This window comes from Cydia strobilella, chromosome 6 (assembly GCF_947568885.1).
Source record: "Cydia strobilella chromosome 6, ilCydStro3.1, whole genome shotgun sequence".
Taxonomy (NCBI): domain Eukaryota; kingdom Metazoa; phylum Arthropoda; class Insecta; order Lepidoptera; family Tortricidae; genus Cydia; species Cydia strobilella.
This window is the reverse complement of record NC_086046.1, coordinates 4,953,606-4,979,095: the sequence shown is the minus strand read 5'-3', so window position 1 is coordinate 4,979,095 and position 25,490 is coordinate 4,953,606. Positions and strand designations below refer to the sequence as shown.

The window sequence follows — 25,490 nt, the reverse complement described above, 5'->3', positions numbered from 1 at the left end:
AAACACAAGAAATTAAATACATTGTTCCTCAATAATCAAAACCGCAAAGTTGTGGTACTCATACCTCGGTAGACGTTTGGTGTCTACCATCTTACACAGACAATATTTACAGATCGCCCCAAACATGTCACTTTTACAAATATGTGTTCAATGCAAAGTGTGCGTCGACGCCTTTTCTGTTGACCGTACATCGACAAATCCCTGGCTACCGTACGCACTATCGGTACAGATAGGGACATCTTTGAAGGCGCCGACAAAGTGACGATTGAATATCGTCGCCTCAAACGTGTATCAAAATCAATTATTTATTCTAAAAGCTACCTTGTAAGACATATAATAAAGTTTAAGTTGTGAATGTTATGCTAGAATGATAAGAATTTGAAATGTCTGTGGAGGGTATGAAGATTTTAATGGTATAGAAACAGTTTCATCAGGTAGGTACTTCACAGGTATTAATAGAAACAGTGACTGTTGTTTCTTATTTATTTATTTATACAAGGAATTCCAACAGCTATAAAGTATTAGTTACGAGACATAATTTAAATAGCTCATGTTTTGGTACCCGAATTTATTTGTACCTAACATTGGAAGACCTTGGTCTGTGCACTACTTATTTATTTATATATATAAACGTAAAAGTCCTGACTGACTGACTGACTCACTTAAATCAACGACCAGCCCAAACCGTTGGACCTAGAGAGCTGAATTTTTCTTAATAGGTAGCTTTTATGACGTTAGTATCTACTAAGAAGGGGTTTTTCAAAATTCATCCCCTAAGGTGGTGAAAAAGGGGTTGAAAGTTTGTATGGAGATTAAAAATTTTTTTGAGTGCGGGACCTGAAACTTCGTATAAAGGCATATTATTAAAATATAAGAAAAGTGATTTCAGTGTTTTTAAAAAATCATCCCCTAAGGTGGTGAAAAAGGGGTTGAAAGTTTGAAACCATTACAAATGCTTTGAAACTTCTTAGAAAGGCATAATAGCGGCTTACAAAAAAAAATATTTCGACGTTTTTGGAAATTTAAACCTTACGGGGGTTAAAAAGGGGATGAAATTTTGTCTTGGTGTTCAAATTTTATTATAAGCTAGGAACTTGAAACTGCGAAAAGGTATTATATTAAAAAACAAGAAAACTAATTTCAGCGTTTTTAAAAATTCATCCCCCAAGGTGGTGAAAAGGGGGTTGAAAGTTTGTATGGAGATCAAACATTTTATTGAGTGCGGGACTTGAATCTTTGTATAAAGGTATATTATTAGAATAGAGGAACAATAATTTAAGCGATTTTAAAGATTCACCCCTTAAAGGGGTTGAAAGTTTGTATACAAACCCTATAGGGTTCAAATTTTATTTTAAGCTAGGAATTAGAAACTTCGTAAAAAGGTATATCATTAAAAGTAGAAAACTGATTTAAGCGTTTTTGAAAATTCATCCCCAAGGTGGTGAAAAGGGGGTTGAAAGTTTGTCTGAAGGTCAAACATTTCTTTGAGTGCGGGACTTGAATCTTTGTACAAAGGTATAATATTAGAATACAAGAAAAGTAATTTTAGCGCTTTTAAAAATTCATCCCGTAAAGTGGTTAAAAAGGGGTTGAAAATTTGTTGGGGTCCTAATTTTATTTTAAGCTAGGTACCTTGGTAGAAAGATATTTAATTAAAAGGGTAGAACACTTATTTCAGCATTTTTGAAAATTCATCCCCCAAGGTGGTAAAAAAGAGGTTATAAGTTTGTATGGAGATCAAATCTCTTTTGAGTACAGGACTTCAGCCTTTGTATAAAGGCATATTATTAGAATACAAGAAGAGTAATTTAAGCGTTTTTAAATATTCATCCCCTAAAAGGGTTAAAAAGGGGTTAAAAGTTTGAATTCATTACAAATGCCTTGAAATTTCTTAGAAAGGCATTGTAAAATATTACAAAAAAAGTTATCAAGTTTTCGTTTAAGCTAGGAACATGAAACTAGGTAAAAGGGCATTATATTAAAATAGACGAAAACTGATTGCACCGTGTTTGAAAAGTTTGTATTAATAAAGTTTGCATCGGGAGCGAAAATTTTTTTTAAATAGTGGACTTGAAAATCTATGTGTTGAGAGGGATTATATCAAGAATATTTTTTTTTCAGTCAGGGGCTTCAATCTTCGTACTTTGTGAAAGACAAATTTCATGTGTTGTATAATTATTAACAAATTATTAACCATCCCTATTGATATCTTTTGCTGCATAATGTTCTATGCTCATGTAAAATATATAACCACCAACATACAAATCCACGCGTACGAAGTCGCGGACAACAGCTAGCAGATACATAAAAAGAAACCGATAAAAGGCATCTAGGTAAGTAGTTTCCCATTTAATATCGTTTTAATTATAGATAGACCAACTATCTACTTTTGTAATGACATTTATATAACTTATTGGTAGTATCCGACGTAATGGAAATGCAATGAATTATGAAATGACACATTTGTCCAAAATTATACTTAATAGCCATTTTTTATTACAATAACTCGTCAAGTGTTATTTACCTACGACATTTTAGGTGTCTGCTAACACGCTTTAATTTGTCTTTAGGTACCAAGTTTTTTTATCCTTATAATGGTCTTTAATGAAATATACATATTATTAGCATTGAAAAGCGGACAAGAAAGAAACGTACTTTCTCCATATTTATATTATTTGTAGGTATTTCAAAGTTTTTATTTACGTATAAGTATTTAGTTAGGTAGAGTAGTATTAATGCAACTGTTGCCTATACCTACGGCTACGGCTATTAAAAAATCCACTATTAAATTGCCAGATTATAAATAATCTTTGATTTACAGTTTTAAAACAATAAACCTATCCTTTAGACCGTTTTATTCTCTCGCTCTTACTTATTGCCTAACCAACAAGATAGCGAAGGATAGAAGTTAAGTCAAATTAAAATTGAATGGGCCGGCCGTCGCGGGCGGTGGCCACAGAGTATGCCGAACAATAGGACCACCGCAACGATGAATAAACTTAAGAGTGGGTCGTAAATCGGTAACAACCTGCCAATTGCCGCACAGAGGCGCGAACAACCCTAGCCGTAACCGCCACATCCGCCGCGGCTGTAACATCCGCACTCGAAAACCGGCAAAAACCACTTCTAGCCGTGGATGATGCGAACTCAAATTTATATTAGTAAAAAATAAATAAAAAATCTGTCAAAATCTGATATTAGAGAAAATTAAATTTTTGGTCTTGGTGACTTAAGTTTGTTAAACTTTTAAACAAAAACAGGTTCGCAATTAACAATATATATTAACATGTTAAGACTAATAACCTGTGTGCTTCTCCTTAGCCTTTCATTTGATTACTTTGAAACTTTCCTATCTACCGTTAGAAAAATGTTTAAAAACTTAAGATTTACGAGACAATTAACAAGCAGCAGTAGGTTAGTAGAATCTTTGTTGCGTTACTCGTCAAGTCATCACCGCCCGTTTCCTCCTAACCTACCCCATGCCAGTTATCTTTACTGCTAATTTCATGGTCTTTTTATCGTTAAGTTCAATGTGAAGGAACAGGCGATCGTTAACGCGACAACCCCGGCTTTGTCCCACGTCCCACGACATCTGCTTCATTTACACTACGGGCTGTAACTCCAAAGATAAACAAACTCTCCAATTCTCGAGAGCCAAAACATAAGAATGCATATATCCAGTATAACCCTCGCTCATTAGCGCTCATACGAGAAGTCCGGCCAGTTTTTTCGTCCACCCAGATGTGAGGCTGAGCAAATACTCTTACATGCTCCGAGCTGATAAAAAATTGGACACCTGGAAGTGCCAAATTGTTCACTAACCCTGTGAGAGCGGGCCGTGTGAATCGGCGGCCGGCGCGTTGATCCCACGAGCCCACGACTCGACCCTTGCTTTTTGTCCTACCGCGAAACCATAAGAAGCTTTGTAGCTACGGGTACATAGCTTATCAATTATAATCGCGTGACATTGAATCGTAAACGAGATGTAATGTCAACAATTCAACATTGTCTGCAAATGGTGGTAGTGTGGTGTGTGGATAAACGCTAGTTTTTGCGGTGGTGGGTAAAAAAAAAAGTAATCTTATGTGTTAATTGATGCCTCGCGTGCAGCTATAGTAATGGGCAGTGTGAGCGGCTAAACGCGCGCATGACAATACTATTACGGGCAGCGCCTGCGCCCGCGCAACCACAAATTGATATTGCCCGCGGCAGACCCCGTCATTGTTGTTTCAGCTAAGTGGGTTGTTAGCCAGGACGGAACTGATGTTGTCGATGAATCAGCTAAAACGATCACAATGCTCCACTACACACCAGAGGCGGTTCGGATAAAAGTACTATGTTAATTCACTTCCAAATATCCTGTTAAGACGCGGATGTCAAAATTGACAGTCAATAGGTATATTCGCGCATAAAAAACTTAACCGCTTTTAAAATGCTTCCATAATGTTTTATATTTGTAAGATACAAGCTCCATATGCGCTCGAGCGCCTCCGCAAACCAAACAAACTACACTTTTAAAGAAATATGCTCGTAACAAAACAAATAAACCAATTTAGGGGCGGCCACAAAAAAGTCTCGGAATCGTCTCGAGTCTCGAGCGCTGCAACGCCGTATTAGCATATTGATGGGCATCTTCTATCTGTCGTCCTTTGTCTAAAATCAGCGACACCACCTTCAATCATAACGATCGCGACAAAAAAACGTTTTATTATATTTTTTATCGGCAGTTTCTGCCAGTTTTTGCGGACAGGTTGCAGGTGGTAAATAATAAATTAAAAAACAGGTAAATGCTTGCGTCAGTGAATTCTAATGAGCGTTGAAGTATCGAATGTGGGCATTATGCTAAGAGACGGGCCGTTTACCCGTTAGTGTCATGTCGGAAGACATTGTACGCGGCAGGAGCACTGAGGTTACAGAGCAATCGCCTCAAGCACACACCGGTATAGGTGCGAGAGTAGTTGTTACGGATCTCTAGATCCTATTTATTGGTTCTCTGAAGGTAAGCGGCGGGAACATCAGGCCAGAGAGACCGAGGCGGCGCCGGGGTGTGAGCTGGGACATTACGGGACAAAGCACGCCCGCGGCGCGCACCTGTGACATGTTTATGCGCTACTCGTCGCCAAATTTACTGCCTCCCCCACACCGCCGTAGGTGAAATTGGAAATTTTTAATCACCGCGGCGCGCTTTTGCCAACAAACTTGCGTTTAATTGCAACGAGATTGTATTACAGTCGCAAATTATAAAGCCGCTCCTAATTAACTTCTGATGTTATCCCCTATTGATTCTGCCGAGTCGATACTGGCAATCAGTGTGATAGCCTTAAATATTAATATTGGTTCTTTGATTTAAAGCGCTTTGGGTTAATAAAGCTTCATATTTATATTTAATCCAAGTAGCTCTCGATGATGGATGGTTAAAGAGCTACTTTATTTTGATGAGTAAAAAGTGCGAAGTTAATTTCGCTTGAGTACAGGCGCCGGCGCCGGCCGGGTCGGGGCTGCTCGTAAATTGCGAGGGCAAGGGCCGACAAGCGCGCGGTAAATCAGTTGACAGAGCGCCGCCAAAGCGCTTATCTGCGCCATCTATAGGCTATTATGCGCCTTTTGACGTTCGGACAACGGCCCGTTTAGATACCGATACCTATTTTAAAGAGGTAATTACTTTCAGTACTTTTACCGTTATTCAAACAGTGACTAATACATTGTGACGTCAATTTCAATTCACGATACAATAAATACTTAGATTGATTATTTCATATGAATACCATGTTCACGTCTATTACATTCCTTCCAACCTATTGACATAAACGGGCATGTTAGTTTCGAACGACAATAAAACAATGGACGATCCAATTTCGTAATTCAAATTAAATCCAAAATTTGAATCGAAACTACACGTAATCATGCGTGAAACGATTGTGCAACCCTGTCCACACGTATTTTAGGATACAACATGCCCATGAACGTTTAAACTCGCCTTTAATATCCATGGCTTAAAGGCCATTTGGGATATTCGTAGAAAGGGATATGTTTGTCGCTGATTGTACAAGACGGACCAGTGGCGATCGCTCGTTAGCTCCCGACCCCAAATAAATCACCGTTTTATGAGAACTCACCATTTTTTAACCTGCATCTTAATGAAATGCGAGCGCAGTATGGGACCCGACTAGTGACATTAAAAACGACAAACCATAAGGACGGACAGTTTCTAATTATAATCCTGTCAAAGCTACGATATAAGGAAGAAATTGATGATCACCTCAAACAGGAGATTTTATCTCAGATAGAGATCAAGATAGGAGCTGTTGAATCGTAATAGCTTATCGTGTTTTTATCCGTCGGTCAAATACAAATAAACGGTACAATGGTTTTGTGGATTTGTGACAGTATTTAAAGTTGCCACACGTCATTGGTAAAAAATTGCAATAAATACGACACTTTATAGGTATTTGATTATCTTATCGTAAAACCTTAAAAAAGCAAAGCAAAGCCGCCGCTGTGGTACTTTCTGATTAAGGATTAAACTTTCTCAAAATTACCTACTTATTAAAGTACCTATCTGGTTCCTTTATACCTACCTTGACATTTTGGTGGCGAAATAAGTAATTAATAAACTACGCGTCATGATCTAGGGTAGAGATGCCCCGAATAGTGGTTTTGGCCGAATACCGAATATTCGGCCCCTCTCTCTGCCGAAGCGTCGAATATTCGGCGACCGGATATAAGGCATGACCATACGAACATTTTGAGGCACAATTATTATGTAAACTGTTCGCCAACAAAGCACAACGTTTGCTAAGATATATTTTCTGTTGAACAGAATTAATGAAGTTATATAGTTAGAGTCAATCAAATCAGACTTATGATAAAAATAAAATATTTTGTAATCAACAATTGCTCAAAAAGGGGTCAAAAACAACCTTCCAAGAATACATTTTTACTATTATACTCGTATATACCTAGGTTTTGGTTATTTCTATTGTGTAATTTTTCTTTTTAGATAGGACAAACAACAGCAACAGATATTCAGTATTTGGCCGAATAGAAGGTAACATTCGGACGAATACCGAATATTCGGCAAAGTGGCCGAATACCGAATAGTTAGTTGCCGAATATTCGTGGCATCTCTAATCTAGGGTCACAATTATCATTAAAAATCTACCTCTTGTCTGTGTATGATAGGATCCTGACCGAATTTTAGTCATCTTATTGCATTTTTAGAAAACGTTTTTTTCTGCTCTAGGTATATAGCACAACCGAGGTTTTGACTACCACTCACATATGAACTGTTAATCATTAGCCTTTGCATAAGAAAGTCACATGGCAAGCCGTAAAAAATAGCGTTGTTTTGTTCGTTGGTAACTGACCACCCACCAAAGTCCCGGAAGCCGACAGCTCGTTTGTCTTCCAAATGACCATAATTATATCTAGAACTTATGTCTATAGGCTAAGGCTGTCAGTCATACGCGGAACCATACGCGAAACACGTTGAGCACAGAACAAACGACTATCAATCAGGCACAGGATCTTCGCTCGTCGTACCGTGATGCCGCGATCCCTAGAACCGAGCTACTGTCTTCCAAGAACAACCGACAGAGTAATTAGGGACGTATGGTTGGAGGATAAGGTGTGTTTTCGGTTGAGTGGTGAAAATGAATGGCGCCAGTATTTTAGGATTTTCGAAGAAGCGAAAGGGAGATACGGCGCGGATTTTAATCCTTACGCTGCGTACACGCAGCTCACTCGCGCCGACAAAGAGGCCGCCGCACGCGAGTCTGCGCCGATTCACAATTAAGCCAGTGTGTGTTAATTGATATTAATTTGGTGCGTGTGGATTAAGTAAAAATATCTAGCGAGCAGTCTTGGATAGAAAAATCAGAACTGTCTTCTCTAGGTTGGGATAAGAAGCTCTCCAGCGCTAAATCAATAAACTCGGTCTGTAATCAATTCTTCGATTCTTCTGAAAAGTGTGTAAGACAGGTCTCCACTTAAAATATGAACATGTAAAATTTGCAAAAAAAAAGGTTAAGGCAAGGTGCACCTAATTAGATATAAGCACATCTGGGTTGGGTCGATCTTTGCCTAACATTTAGAAGTCGAAAAATAAGTTATGATGGAAACAATGGAGTTCAAAAATTCGTAGGATAGTCACAGTTCCTGTCTCATTCAATCTATTGCAGGTCTAACAGAAGAGCACGCACTTCGCGTTCGGGGAAATTTATTTCAAAGAGAATAAATCATTTTCGAGCGATACAGGAAAACGTGTCCAGTAATCATTACGCAGTACTTGCAGTGGCAAACTGGCAACCAACTTCAAGACCTACAACAGACATGTCATTGCTGTTATTAGTGCTAAATGCTAATGGTCATTAGTGTCATTTACATCATGTTTAACCGACACGTTTTCTTTGTTTCATATTAGGTAGGTACTTACTGATAATGACTGTCTACTTTACGTTGCCTACGCTCATGTAGCTATTGAGGAAATTTGTGTATGGCTTCTATATAGAATCCATATGGATATATAATATAATTTATCGCACTTAAATATTAGTTGTTAGGAAGTGACGGCTACCATGTTTGGCTCGCAAAATACAGTAAGTATATTTTTTTATCCCCAGATTAGCTGAACTGCTGGAAAAACTCGCGTTTTCGGTTTCATAATTGATTACTAAAATAACAGCTCTAATTTGTTAGCAAAGTCCAAGACATATATAGGTACCTACCAGCAATCCATCTTCCGTAAAATATGAGACTAATTCGTCATATCATACACAGAAACGTTTTAGCAAATCTTGATTGTATTATTCTGTCCTTTGTGTTTTATTGCGAGGCGCGAAACAATCATCTGGCTGATCTGGCTAATAGTCTATGGACATTTGCAACTGTATGTCATGCGTGCTGTTGAGGCAACAGTTCTGAACTGTCAACATAGCGCATCCTCGAGATCTCATGTCCAGAGTCGCTCCTCGCTTCCCCCTCGACACTCGGCAATACGCGGAATCGCGCCAAGGCTGAGCTAATGTGTGGTTCAAACGCGCCGCGGACGCGTCTGGACAATTAGTGGATGGATTGCGACATCCCACTCCGTGCTATTGACATTGAACACTTGTTACACATTTCACGGAAAACGCTGTCTCGGCCAATTTGTCGGGTGTTACGATGCGATGTTTGCTGTAAACGGTGTTTTATTGGTCTTGAGAATGCAGTAAAAGCTAGCGGCACCCGTATATGTGGAATGTGTGATGTGCTGCGTGTGGTTTATACTTTGTTGTCAGTATCTGCAGATCGCATATGCCATAAAATTGCTGTTTAAGACTGCACTATAATTTTAATAGGTACTTGTGCAAATTTTACGGGGCTAGTATTTGATTGGTAAAAAAACAAGCAGTCAAACTCACCTGAAAAAAATCTAATTAACTGTAGGAGGATGTCCTTATAATAAGGGTACTTTATAAATAAAGAGAGGCTGTGTATTTAAGCAGTCACGTTTCTAAATATTTACCTGCAATTGTATTTGTCTGATATATTAGCATATAGCAACTGATCATTAAGTTACAATTACAAGCACTTATTACCATTTTCAGCAAGCAAACGTCTGATTTTGATATGCCGTATAGCGTAACCTGTGTAATAAACAATGAACAAACAGTCATTTACAAAGTGCGTGATAATTATACATTGTATTTTAAAGTTAGACCTACAGTTTTCTTCCTTGGAGGAAAATTCCAAGTAGCGTCCTGACCCGCGCAAGCGCAGAAAGGTTTAGACCGCTTTTTCCTCAAGAAAGCGAGAAACTCCGATGAACTTCACGACTAGCCCTTCAAACAAATTCCTACACCCAGTCCAGCCCACATTCTCCCAGAATCAGCCGAGATTCGTATTCATCAAAGCTCCCATCGTGGCATGACACCAGTTTTATGCGAGAATCGTGTCCCTCCCGCTCTATCGACGGTAGCCGCGCGATACGATCGCGATGCGCGCGCGATGCTATCCCGGCCACGACGCGCGGGTGGCACCACACCCACGGCTCAGATGGGATTACTGCACGAGACAGAAAAGAAAGAAAGTCGGTGACATCAGTTTACATTGCCGGTTACGGGTACAAATCAACTGCTTGAGCCATCTACATAGATAAAGTGAAAGGAAGTGTTAAATTAAGAAGACATCTTGAAATCATACTCTGCAATGTACAGTCAAGTGTGAAAATATGGGTGCATACAACTTACTCAATAATATGTCCCATAGTTTTTAATTCGCTGACATAACCGCTATTTTCATTTCTCCTGTTCTGGAAGTTCACCTTTCATAGGCTGATAGCCGGGTGGAAAATTACTTTCCACCCTAGGGTGGAAAGTAATTCTAATACAAATATGCCTGGCAAAACTTAAAATTTTTCGTATTGTTCAAATTTTACCATAATCTTCGACTACATTAATTTCATTGTTGTTATGTGGTTTACCTATAGTTTGTTTTAAGAAATATACTTACCAATAATAAACAATTTGTTTAATAATTTGTTCTAAAGAAATATATGTACTTACCAATAATAAACCTACATTCCTACCTCAATACTACCAACTACCAACCAACCTCATAGTCGAAATGAACCATCGGGTCGTCGGGTAAAAGTAACCATCTCACCCTCGAACTCGAATCGAAATATCTCGGGTGAAATGGTTCACTTTCCAAGTTGGTTAACAATCTACTATTAACTATGATGAGTGCACCCATATTTTTACACTTGTCTGTACAGCTCGATACTCAAATAAAAGGGTGATGAGCACCCGAGAAAATGTATAATCTTAAAGTCAAGTTAAGCTACATATTTGTGTCATCTAAAGGTCTCTTGACACGATCAACCTTAACCTTTAGGTTTATACAATAAAATATGATGAGTGCATTGCCGTATAGACAGCCGATATTACAAGCCAAGCATGGCGCCAGCACCACATTTACATGCGCGAGCATTGTAGATGCGCGACTGATGTTATCAGGTCCAGGGCGGGTGGTTCACGGTATCCAAGTAGTTGGAGACACCAGTGTAAAATTGGCATGACGTCTGTTTAAGAAATGAAATCAGTAATTCAGACTTTTAGGTTACCGGGTCTGTGTGAAACCTTTGCACATGTTGAATTAGGCTGGTTTAGACTTAGACCGGATTTATGTATAAATACGAGGAAGTAGATTTATATATTTATTTATGAAATATGGGAGCAGTTGACAGAATGCTGATAACTATAATGATTTTTTGAAATTACAGAGTAGTTTTATTTAAAATTAAAAGCTCGCTCAATATTAAGAGCAGTATTAATAGGTAGCTAATATAAATTAAAAGCTTTTTTTGGGTATTAGATAATTAGAACTTGCCCAATATAATATTTAAAAATACCCAAAATAATAATCAACCAACTGTTTTTAAGGGTTCACCAGTATCCAACTCCCTACAATCTGGTGTGAAATATAACATATTCACAGATTCAAGTACAAAGTTAATACCTTGTGGGTACTGTAACTCGATATGATCTGGATTGTACGTGACACGGTTTTAACTTCGTTATAAGTTATGATGAACGACGCACCCTGTTCTACTCATAACTGCTTCTTGGAATCTATTTTTTTCCTTTTGGTACCAATATAAGGGTATAATTATAAAGAGAGTGAGAAAAGCTATGCTATCTCAAAGTCGTTTTAGAAAATAATAAGAAGGTATGTAAATGCTATTAGATTAATAAATGGTGTCAGGTTAATAGAATATTTCAAGATTAGAATATTTTTTTATTATTAGACTATGAGACTGGCTATGAGCTTAAAAAAAGTTACTTAAAACTACTATTATGGAACGAGAATAAGAACGAAATAATACTTAAGTACTCTATCAAGCGACCGAGCTGAGTCATCGTTGAATTACTTAACTTGAATATAGCTTTCAAGCTTCTTTACAAGTTTACACAAATGATAGCTGAATTTTTTGAAGCTAACCGTTTAGAACTATGAGCTCTCATAGTCTAACGGTCAGCTTAAAAAAATTACACAATCATGTTACCCTTAATTTTAACAAATGACAGTGTCTTGCCAGGGCGTTCAGGAGCAATATCAAAAACCCAGTAAAGAATAAACCACAAGTTATGAGCACGTAGCTACAAGCACGTTTTGTATACGTGAAAACTTGTATTGGGCGCCTGTTATCTCGGCTCGAGCCCCTACTGTGTGACAGTAGCGGCTCCCGCGGCTCGCCACTCCAAGTCACCTCAAGTGCTGCCAGGAGTGTCTCGACGAGCAGAGGTGGGCGTTCTCAAGCCGCGATTACTGCACTTAAGTGCTATACGACGAAACCCGCTCGCAATAATTGCTAACTCCAAAAAATACATTAAAGAGTTGACGCTTTGAACGAATGTCAAAGACAAGGTTCAATTGCTTGCCGGAATTCGGCATGCGGAGACATTAAAATTTGTTAGCAAGCCGTGAGAATAATCCCAGAGTTCCACGTAACATGGGTTAAATGTTGTATCGGGAGATACTGATCTAACCCGCTGCTCGTTGGCGCCATAAAAACAAAACATCTTCAACACGACCACTTTCTTCCCTAAATTATTCGAGGAATTTACGACGTTTCGACCGACAAAAATGTTATAACCTAATGAGAAATTATCATCAGTCCGCCGTCCGGCAAAAAAACAAATCATGCCCGATGTCGGAACGCATATTTTTTACATTCTAAATTCGAATTATAGTTTTCGTGTTTGTTTTTTCACGATTCGTCGATTGTTTTAGACTGGAGCAAAAAGGCTCGGGAGCCTGCGATGACTGCGCGGGTCATGAATTCATGATGGATCATTCGTCGTGCGCGCCATAGTTTTCCGGGCGACAGGAGAGTTGCCGAGTCAGCGCGAGTGATGGCCGCGATGGAGAGCGTCCTGCCTGTGCCCGTGACAAATGACGCTATCCGCCGGAGTTCCCTGGAGATACGACAACTCGCGATATGATCGGCGCGTGCTTCGGATTCCCGGCGCTTGCTCCTTTTAGCCGGAATTACCCATTACATTCAATGACGCTACGCTTTTGTCCAATGACAAAATACTTTGAGATTTCAACTAAGCCTTCATTATAGTAAACGGTTTCAATCAATTTAAAAGGTGTACAAACAACGTTGTTGTAGATAGGTATTAAGGTGTTACAGCATTTTACGGTACAGTGGACTTTGGCACTTAGCTGGCGCACCTCGCTAGATTACATGGTACGTAATTGAAGTCTCTCGCACGAGTGCTTATTGCGTTAGCGCAGAACATTTTCAATCATGTTAGATCAGATAATGTTATAGTCAAAAATTATGAAGCATTATGTCAGTTTAGTATTCGGGTGGAGCGCTAAGCGGGCCGCCGATAGTCAATATCTTTGATCTGTACCGTTGTCAGTTCCTCGCCAGTGTCACTGGTGGAGACGAGGCTGGGAGCAGTGGAAGCGAGCGACGGCGGGCTGTCATAATCTGATTATTAGTGCTGCGTGCGCTGGGCGGGGCGCGCGGCGGGCGGCCGGCGGCGCCGCAGGGGGCCGGCGCCCGCGCGCCTCCCGCTCGCACGCACGCGCCACGCCCGCCGCGCGACAGGGACCGCGCTATGCCCGCGCTGCGCAGGCGACAAACGACCCGTGGTAAAACAAAAGGAATGTCGGCGGCGACGCTTTGAGCGCCGGCGCCGGTCCCCGCGCCCTAATCACCCATTTTAATTACGACACAGATCGAATCAATTAATCGGTATTTCTGTTAAAACAAGCACCGGAATGAGCTTTGCTCGTCCGTACGATATGAAATCATGGACGCGAGATTCGGGCTGCGATTGTGTCTTTCACTCATAAACATTTTATAGAAAGCTATTAAGTTCATTATGATTTAGTGACGCGCGACACTTGACGTCTGGTTTCACCTGACCGTCGCGTAGCTACATATCCTCGCCAACCAAAAAAGTGGGCTCAGACGTTTTTAATTATAACTTATGATTTTTTCAAGCGAATTCGGGCGCGCCCTTCCCCCCGGATAACACGAGAATAAATAACGAGTTTTTGTGTTGTGTGTTTGTTTTTAAAATGGCGGGAGGTCCGCGCGACGACACGCGAGCGATCTGCGTGCGCCTGCGCGCCTCGCCCATTTGTCATATTTCGGTTTGGAGCAAAAACAAATAATAAGAGTTTAGTCTATTCTAACCAGTGTTTATTTGTACGGCAGTTATTGAGGGTCGGTTTATCTCTAGCAGGCAGATGGGACATGTCAGCGCTTTGTTCAATTTACTAGCAATTTGTGTTTTTTACTGGAGAGATGACGATGTTGATGATCTTATAATTGTTAAACAGCTCATAATGATAAGTGAACCTGACTCTGACTTAACAGGTTTAGTTTAACATGAAAATTGTCTTGAAGACTTTCAATTCAATACATATGTGATATCAGATTTAGTAAATGTGATTTGTTTAAGTAGGTAGTAGTTATTTGGTATAAGTAGTCACCCATGGTAATTCCCGGCGGGAAACGCTCATATTGGTAACAAATTTGAATATGCTATTACTGCTATTAGCTTGTAAAGATTTCGTAGCAAATCTACGGCGTAGCTCCGCCGCCATTAGAGTCTCCGCGTTTGTTCTGTCGACTATTTCACAGGTAGAAAGGTTGTTGGTTCAGAACATTCCAAATTCAAACAGAGCCAGCAAGATGGCGTGCGGCAGGTGTTAACTCTGCCTTATGTGCGCGCAGGCTGCACAAACGAACCGCCCAAATCCCGTGTTTGCTATACTCATTCACCGCCTGGCCCACTCGCGGACACCTCGCCTAATGAACCTACGTGGAACCGCACCAGCTCCTATTTGAACAACCACAAAAGCGAGAGGTAGAAAGCTTCAATAACTCAATTATGATCGACCTAGGGCTCAATACGAGGAATGAAATATTTTGACCCATTTCGGCGGGACGGCGCCAGAGCCGGCGCCGGCGGCCCCCGGCCGCTCTCACGCGGCATCATTAATACAAAACAAACAAAAGTGACCTCTAGACGGGCGCGCCGCGGCTAACGAGATTCACCAAACGCTCGGATAAAGCGGTAAATTATTGGAATGCTAACCGCTCAGCGCGGTGGTCGTCCGCGCTGGCGGCCGCACGAAAAAAACGTGTTAAGGAGATGACAAGAGCACGGATGAGCTGGGCTAATTATCGGCAGCGCAAAAAGTCCGAGGCAGCGGCGCAGGCGCGCGGGTACAGCCACCGAGCACGTCGGCGATTCGAAAACATACCGCTTTTTGCTGGCGATATTTAATAACAGCAACGCCGAAGACGCGACGTGTCTTAGCTTTCGAACAGTAATTACACGCCATTAATTATTGTGGCTGTATTTTTGCTGGCTGAGCGACATTCGTTATCGATGTAAGTTTGTTCTGCGCAAGGAATCGCGCGCCTGCTAATGAGGAGATTGAATCGGGTAATTCTCCCGTCTAAGCATAACCTGTGGAATCTGCATTTGAACATGCATTCCATTGTATACCTTGTTCTCATACAAATAAGTTGCAAGTTTAAATGTGTTTTCAAATGTAGATACGGCGGATATGCTAAGCGCTTGCAGGAGCGTCACCAGCGCCCACCAAGAAGGAACTATGTAATTTCTTCACTGCTCGCTCCACATTATCGATCACGAAAAAAACATAATTGAAGGGGTTCCGTCGTAAAGCAAACAAGCTTATAATAAGCTGTAATTTGTGCTCGTCCATTTAGAGAAATGCACAAATTGCTATGGCAGCTGTTTGTTTTGTCTATGGCGGAGGTCCGATCCAAATTATCCGTTAACAAGACCCGCGTCAGATTCGGCAGCCCTAATGGGTTTTCGTTATGTTTTTGTTGGTTCTTTTTTAAATTTATGACAAGTAATATGTTTTCTTAAATTCTATTCTGGAATTGCGACAGCTGCATCGCTTAATTGACTAGATGGTTGGTCCGAGTGAGATATTTAATAGGTTCTCGCATGCCATGCTCATTACATGTTACCAAGACTAACAGAAATGCAGAACACTTATTCATAGAAACGTTGATTAGGTAAAGTCACTTGCTGATTAAAGCGTTGGTGTCTAAATTGGGAGCTCTGCCGAGCTAAAAAGGCTTCCTGTGGTTCCAGACGAATATTTTAACGTTAAACAGATCATATTATTTTTAATTAGAGAGCGACGAAAAACAACTTGTACCTAGTTAGGTACTGGATTCTTAGAAGACGAATCAGTTTTATATATTTTAAGTTAAATTAAAAACTTATGAATTAGGTACTAATGGTTTGCACTAAAAAAATATTACCCTACCTGCGGTTTTAAAACCTTGACGTTAACATCATTTGATCGTTGGTTTTAATTAGTATTGGGTAAGGTAACATTCTTAATAAACATAACCGATCAAATGATAACATAGTAAACTAACAAAAAAATATAATTTTACAGCATCCTAGTCCTTGTATCGACCACTAAAACGTAGATACCTACAGTGATAACTGATTAGATATTTAGATGGGAATCTGTACATAATTACAAGCGTTGAATATTCGACATGGTCCGCGAAACAAGTATTATTAGTTGCATTAATTGCTGTTGAATTACTAATTAACGGTTAAAGTTCCTAGTAATTTAGAACACGGAATTCTCTGACACGACACGCTACGAGTGTGTGTTAGGGGCTTATGGGTAGATACTTAATCACAATAAGTACCTACTAATAATTACATAAACGAAAACTATATAACTACATATTTTGATATTTTTTATCACTTTATCTAGGTAAGCTAATGATGGATGACGCTCCCACATAGTGTACACGGTATGAGGATTTCTAGTTTAGTGGATATTTACAAATTTAATAACTGATCAGTTATAATGGAAGCTACCCTAATGCACCTTACCTAATATAAGAATGTAAGCAACGAACAACGCAATAGAAAAACCTTTGGAAGCAACGAACCTAGTTTGCGCTGCATTTACCTAATTTGCGTGTAACATGCTCATTAATCGCTCTAACACTGCATTTATCGGTTTAACTAATAGCTAATTGGTACATATTAACCATTTAATACATTACTTTATTTTTCAAATATAGAGTCAACCTACACAAAAATGCTAATGCATTATATTTTTTCAAAAAAGCTTGTTAAAGGAAATCATGTTGACCTCCTGGCCACTGTATTTTCTTTTTCAAACCTCTTCTTTTTGGCAATCGATAAAATGAAGCCTACACCCCCCTATTGATACCTCAGACAAGTCATTTCATAAGATCACATATAGCCTTTTCTTATGGCGTTAGTCTGGTAGTTGCTCGTCAATCAATGAACATTTATCCACATGCCCAGTGGCATAACTTTTCAGCTAGGTAAGGAATAAGTTTAATATTAAACAAGAGATATCAAATGGTTAGAAAACGTAGCAGGAAAATAAGCTACTGGACAATAAAATAAAAATGGCAAAATCTGCCAATGGTTAGAAAACGTAACAGGAAAGTAAGCTACTGGAAAATAAAATAAAAATGGGAAAATATGCCAATGGTTAGAAAACGTAACAGGAAAGTAAGCTACTGGAAAATAAAATAAAAATGGGAAAATATGCCAATGGTTAGAAAATGTAACAGGAAAGTAAGCTACTGGAAAATAAAATTAATGCGAAAATATACGAATAGTTAGAAATGCTTTCTGGAAAGGAAGCTATTGAGAAAAAATTAAATGGTAAAAATTGCGAATGGCAATAATCGCGATCTGGAAGAAACGATTTCCTACTGACCGTCCGCCCTTGGTGATGATCATCTCGGTGCCGATGTCGTGGAACCGCCGCCAGAGGTCGCCGTTGAGCAGGCGCGCCTTGCACGCCGGCGGCTCCGCTTCCACCCCAAGACGGTGTTCTGAAAAATAATGTAACTTAGTTTTGTAAACTTAGTTTTCTTGGTATCTAACAGTAGGTAACAGTCAAATACCTATACATAGGATAGGTATTTCACATCATATGTCTACAGCCGCCAGGCGGCCGCCATTATTGCGTACACAGCCTTTGTAATAAAGAAACTGAGACAAGCTTGTCGATTTGTTTTTGCTCGACTGCCGTAGAAAGGACAGTAATGTTTTTCAGTCAATCCTTCAGGTAAGCATATGCCCCATGTTCAGTTTAGTTTAGTTTGATTATCTCATGGATACAATTTTCACACAGTTAAATTCAGCTTGCACTACTTGTCGTACAATGATCGTTTTTTTTTGTAATAATAATAAGAATAAAAATTAGAATTAAACATCAGAATATGAAATAAAATTACAGTTAAAATTAGTAGTTAACAAACCGAAACAATGCAAATAGAAATAAATTAAAAACGCCAAAATGTCACAATAGTAAAAAAATATGAAAAGAAAACAATGTCAATACAAAAAAATTAAATCAGTTTCAGCACTATACCTATATGTAGGTATGTATCATGTTTACATGTTTATTTTTCAGCAAACCATATAATTATACCTAAGATAATTAATTAATTGCTACTTAATATGGATAGATTGGAATTTTTGAGTTGGTGTAAATAAAAATCACTGTGTCTCAATAACTTTAAGTAAAGTCTCTTTTTCTTAGTTTTTTTATTTTATAATTTAAACTAAGAGAAAGTAAATTTAGTCATACAAACATATGATATTTTTATATCTAGGTATGTAAGTACTTGACTCAGTGTACATTTTATGATTTGTTTTCTAATATCTCATTTCAAGCTTAAATTTTAAATCACATCTACTTCAAAAAATCCACCATCTTGAAATTGATACTGCTTGTACAATACAATTCCCAATAATAAAAGTTTTATAGCCACAAAATTACCTGATTCGGCGAAGTTCAAGAGGTAAATTCATCAGCCATTAAAAAATACTTAAAACTGTGTTGATTATAACGGCATGGTCGCCCCGTGTGGCATCACGCGGCTATCACATTGATGCGGATACGCATGCCACTCCGGTGTGTGAGTGGGACAGCGCTATGCACGTATGTCCCGCTCGCAAACCGTAGCGGGGGCATATAACTATATTCATTAAAATAACCGTTTTACTTTTTTTATAAAATAAGGTTTACAATTGTAAATTGGTAAATGTTTCATAATTTCTGGTTTGTCTCCGCGGGTACCTGATTTGGTTATCATAAGGTATAAAGAGAATACATAGGATAGATGGTTACTGTCATCGTAAATATTGTAGTCACAGTAAATTTGCTGCCATCTATCGACACACGGTTAAAACTAAAAATGAAAATGTATAAAAATACCAAAAAATGAATATATACATGGATAAATGTTTTTTTTATTTGTACCTATTTATTATTTTTATATGATTTTGACCGATGTTCTTTCACTGATATGTGTTAAAATTGTTAAATAACAAACGAAACCGTCAACGTCATCTAGTCGAAAATAGGCCAAAAGGCACGTCTTTTCCTTAAACCAAAGATAGATTAACTCCGTAATAGATGGATACAGTCTAAGGAAAAAACGTGCCTCGAAAATCACGAAAATTTGATTCTCGATCAGATGACGCCACTAGCTTTGGCGTACTCTCGTATAGAGGGCGTTGACGGTTTCGTTTGTTATTTATAATTTTAACGCATATCAGTGAAAGAACATGGGTCAAAATCATATAAAAATAATTAATGCAAATAGAAAAAACATTTATCCATATTTAAAACATTTTAACGTATTTTTATAAATCTTCATTTTTAGTTTTAAAGTATGTCGATAGATGGCAGTGAATTTACAGCGGTTACAAAATTTTCTATGACAGTACCGCTCTATCTTATTATATCCTCTTTGCTTAAACTTCATTCATCTTATACGGTGTTACATAGGTCTTTGTCATAATAAGTTCACCATTGGAGTCGTCAAAGTGCTCGCAAAAATATAAATACGCATGTTACTTAATATAATTAATGGTCATTCATGGTGTTATAGTTAGAATTAGAAGCAACGCTGTCCCAAAACTTTTAAAGTTTTATGCTTAATATGATATATAAATGTATAATAATGAAAAAGAGCCAATCACAGTAAAAAATCAGCACTTTTCTATATTTTTTTATCTAAATGCAGAGCAGCAATTGTAGTACCTACCACAAAAGGATTTTAAGGCCCGGTCATGAATAACTAACCCGCTAACCCGCTTGCCTACACAAAACAACTAATAAAAGTAATAAACAATTTAAATATTTTAAATGTCATCCCAATCATTGGCAATGGCAGAGCTATGATGAACGCAATTTATGTGACTATCAAATTATGAAAATCTGACGGTCGCCTTTGATATGGGAATGTCGCGTCGCCGCGTCGTCGGAAGTCGTAAATAAGTCGTATTATGACCGCTAACTCGATCATGGCTCGGTTTAACGACTAATTAACGATTCATCTCGTTATACAGCCGATATGAGAGTGCAACTGAGGGGCAGAGTAACAGCTTCTTATAAGCGTGGTCTACTAAGTACTGGGACGTAGGTACCTACTGTGTACCTACGCCTACTAGTGAGAAAACTATGCGGACAACAATGTGATTGCATGAAGAGGCAAGGCATATTCGGATTTTGAAATATAGGTAGACAAGAGCATAGGGGAGTAAGCGATTCATATTTTCTATTTCAACAATGCGCTTATTTTGTAAAACTGTACCATACTTAGGTATAAGAATCATACAAAGGTACAAAAAAAGTCTCAACGGAGTTAAGTATTGATAGTATTTCAGATTAATAACACATCGTATATTTTAAAATCTGTGTAAAATACGCGTTCGTTACACCCACATGTAAATACCTAACGGAAGTAGGTAAGTACCTATCTATAGCAAAATGTTTGAAGCTATTGCTCTGGCAAATTCAGGCCTCTTTGACTGTTATCTTAATAGGGGGGCTCTACGGCACGATTCGAACTTTAAGATACGTCAAATATTACGTCTAGATACGATATGGATTAGATAATATGATTTAGCTATTCTAATTTTATGCCTTATAGTAGGCGGTGAGTCACCACACCCCTTATAGATATTACCTATATAAAACAGATGGTTTACTAATGTATTGCCAAAAATCGTTTCCGAAAGTATTACTTCCCAAACTATTTTACGCAAATTATCATTTGGCATAATTTCATTTCGCAAATTTTCATAATCCAACCTAACCTAACCCAACCTAGTACGTCATTTTCATTTCGCAATATGGGGTTGGGAAATGAAATGGTTGCGAAGTAAAAAACTTGCTAAAATTTCATTTGGGAAATGAAACTGATGCCATAAGTTTGTTGGGAAGTGAAATTTGGCGAAAAATATTTTGGCTAAACGGCGGTATCCCAAAACAGATACTAATAGGCAAACGAGGCAAACAATAAATATTGACATATCTTTAATCTTATTGCGTGATATCCGCCATAAGCGAGAATCACGCTTGTAGATAATTAGTGTTAAAAAAATTATAGCCGTTTTAATGTGATACCTATTAATAACGAGGTACACGTTTTATAATTACTGGTTTCAATAAAATCAATAATCGTAGATCAAAATGACAAGACTACATTTAGTTCCGTCTGTTACAACGGTGATTTTGGCAGACGAATTATGTTTGAATTGTACCTTATTATGTTTGTGTCTTAATCTTTTTCTTTAGTATACTCGTATGACATCTATTTCAGTTTATAAATAATAATTATTTATAGTCCTAATTATATGTATTTATATTATTTATTACGGTCATGAAATTATACAGGAGAAAGCTGGAAAATCGTATCTCGGTTTTGTATTAGAAGTGCGTTGATGTCTTTTGTATGATCAAAGATAGATATAACTCCGTAATAGATGGATACAGTCTAAGGAAAAAACGTGCCTCGAAAATCACGAAAATTTGTTTCTCGATCAGATGACGCCACTAGCTTTGGCTTACTCTCGTATAGAGGGCGTTGACGGTTTCGTTTGTTATTTATAATTTTAACGCATATCAGTGAAAGAACATGGGTCAAAATCATATAAAAATAATTAATGCAAGTAAACAAAATCATTTATCCATATTTAAATATATTTTAACGTACTTTTATAAATTTTCATTTTTAGTTTTAAAATATGTCGATAGATGGCAGTGAATTTACAGTAGTTACAAAATTTCCTATGACCATAGCGGTACGGTAAGATAGATATAACTCCGTAATAGATGGATACAGTCTAAGGAAAAAACGTGCCTCGAAAATCAAGAAAATTTGATTCTCGTTCAGAGGGCGCTACTAGTTTTGGCCAACTGTCGTATAGATGGCGTTGACGGTTTCGTTTGTTATTTAACAATTTTAACGCATATCAGTGACAGAACATGGGTCAAAATTATAAAAATAATTAATGCAAATAAAAAAAATCATTTATTCATATTTAAATACATTTTATCGTATTTTTATAAATCTTTATTTTTAGTTTTAAAGTGTGTCGACAGATGGCAGTGAATTTACTGGGGTTACAAAATTTACTATGACAGTACCGCTCTAGTATAAGTTACTGTATGGTCATAGTAAATTTTGTAACCCCAGTAATTTCACTGCCATTTGTCGACACACTTTAAAACTAAAATTGAAGATTTGTAAATATACGATAAAATGTATTTAAATATAGATAAATGTTTTTTTATTTGCATTAATTATTTTGATGATTTTGACCCATGTTCTTTCACTGATATGCGTTAAAATTGTTAAATAACAAACGAAACCGTCAACGCCATCTATACGACTGTAGGCCAAAACTAGTAGCGCCCTCTGAACGAGAATCAAATTTTCTTGATTTTCGAGGCACGTTTTTTCCTTAGACTGTATCCACCTATTACGGAGTCTTTGCTATGACAGTACCGCTCTTTCTTATTATATCCTCTTTGGTATGATGGTGGCGGGTTTGTAACATTGTTTATGAAAATTGTACAAACAGCCTTTTATTTAGCATTTAAAGTAAATATAGGAAAAAATATAAAGGAAATAAATAATGTAAATAATAAACAAACAGCAAACAACAAACAAACAGCAACAACATTCAGGAAATTTTAACTATAAATATAAAACTCCTCAAACTTATTAAAATTATTTTGAAACGGGTCACTCACGTATCATTATCACGTATCAAGAGGATCCTCGTAAATTGGATCGAAACATGTCGAGCTATTCGACTTAATAATACGTGAGTGACCCGTTTTACAATAATTTTAATACCCTAAGCAAAGTCAGGTAAGCACAAATAAAGAAATACCTAGAACAAAAATGGTGCCGGTTTCATTTCACCAGTATATTACACAGGAAAAACAATTAGGTACATGTTTTTTTTTTGTTTTTTAAACATGAATCCTCCAATAATCCGTTTTCATAGTTTTATTTCATGAGTAACTATCGCGGTAGCCGAAGACAATATTACGAATCCTCCAATTACTCTACTAAGCAGCCCTTACCTACCAAATTTGACTTTTTTTACGTTGAAATTGTAAGTAATTAGCACATTGAGTGCCGGGAACCTTTTCGGCGGGTCCTCTGTTCGTAGTCGCTTTCCTATACAAAGCGGGAAAACGCTGGGATCGGCTACGAGCGTAGCGCTACGAAAATTTTGGCAGTAATGTGTACTTCGAAAAGACAGGAGCTACAGCAATAAGGAACATTTAACAAGAGAAGAGATAAAAGCGGGACCGTCCAAGGTGGCGAACCTATGTGGCTTAATAATTGGCTTTGTCTCTTACTTGATGCAGCCAAGTATCCGTAAGCAGGATCTGTAAAGTAATAACTAACTTATCCTTCATAAGGTAGGTAAATAAACATTAGAACTTACGCAAACCGTTCAGCGACGCGTGCAACATTTGCTGTCTCAGCAAATACTCTCCGAGGTGTGCCTGATCCATCATCATCGTGAATATACCACCACAGTCCAGTCACTTCACAATATCATAACTAAAATCCGGTCAAAAAGGTCCAAAACAGTCTTGTTATTTATTACAAATACACGCGCGTTTAAATATTGGCGAAAGAGACGTCTCTACGAAACGGCAGCTGCGTTTGAACTGAATTGTTTTGTATGCTCGGGCGGCGCGAGCGCAACGCCGCGCCCCTTCGTTCTGATTGGCGGACGGCTGACCAATGGTGGGAGGGGATAGAGCCTTCGTAGCATTGGAGCGCTTTCCCGGAGCTTTCCGACCACCTTCGTTTGACAGGTGATCGTGATTGACACTAGGTTTGATTCGATGCGTAGGCGCTAGCTTTTGTTTTATTGAATTAAATCTCGGTATTATTGAAAGGATCTTTGTCGGAAGTTGTAGATACAGTATTGAATCGATTCATAAATATGCAAGTACGATGCACGTAGTACCTACATCGATTTAAATCTATAATATGTCGTTCTAGTTCGTCCGCTACAGTCATCTTCATTAAATTAGGTCCCTAGCCTAGATAGGTACACATACATATTATTATTACGCTGTGCTAAAATATTTAATAGGTAGGTAACTAGTAGTACCCATTAGACAAATAGGTACTTATAGTAAAAACTTTATAAGTCTTCGTATTTAATGGGTTGGTAGTGAGAATTTTTATTTTCGATAACACAATAATACAATACAATTCGTTAGCTAGTCTAAAAATATTGTTAAACGTAAGTTGTTTTAGTACCTAAGTGCATATAGCAGTAGCAGTTCTTAATTCTGATATTCTGATATACTTATGTAGATATTCATCAGTTAAAATTGTGTTTATCTCAGTTAACATAATGTATAATTTATGAACCTCTAGGTCTTTTTTTGTTGTATTTTTCTTTTGTTGCGGTACATCTTTTGTATCACATTTTTGATATGTTTATATGACTGACCAAACGGTTTCTGAATATACAAAAAAAAAACAATAACAAAGCTATTGATTTCAGGTTTTTATAATGACAAACTAGAGCATATTTGATATTACAAGGAAACATAACAATATAAAATAAAGTCCTCCACCTTCGATTTCTCCTAACTAACTGTTTTCTAACCGTCCCGTTCGTGCATTGCCTTGGAGGACATTTAAGTAAATTTTCATAATATTTTTTTTACCTTTAATTTTAATTGTTTCGGTGTATTAGTTTCTTATCCATAAAATGCCATCGTTCACAATGCCAACTGATTGAAAATTGCCCAAAAATCTGCAATTGATCGAGCTTTGAGAGACGATCTGAAAGTTGCATGTTTTTGTAAAAATGTATGCAATGGTGTTTTTCACTAATTTCAGGCACTCGTGGCAAAACTACTAAAAAATGCCAAGTTGCCAACCCTCTAATATCTCTAAGGCTCGATCAATCGAAGGTTTATGGCCAACAACAAAAACATAATACATATACAGAATCCCTAAAATTACCTACCTAATGTTATGATACCTACATAAGATCTATAAATACCCCGTTTTTAGGGTTCCGTACCCAAAGGGTAAAAACGGTACCCTATTACTAAGACTCCGCTGTCCG

At 37.9% G+C, this 25,490-nt stretch overlaps 1 protein-coding gene across 1 annotated transcript in view; it reads right to left on the bottom strand.

The window, feature by feature from the left end:
• Positions 1-24,316, bottom strand: part of LOC134741985 (T-box transcription factor TBX6-like) — a 38,397-nt gene extending 14,081 nt beyond the window's left edge. Inside the window, exons 1-2 of the mRNA XM_063674891.1 lie at positions 23,835-24,316; positions 17,785-17,902 (exon numbers count right to left, since the gene is read on the bottom strand). Of these exons, the coding sequence (XP_063530961.1) occupies positions 17,785-17,902; positions 23,835-23,910 (194 nt within the window). The 5' untranslated portion in view covers positions 23,911-24,316. The remainder of the gene's footprint in view (positions 1-17,784; positions 17,903-23,834) is intronic.
• Positions 24,317-25,490: the final 1,174 nt, after the last annotated feature.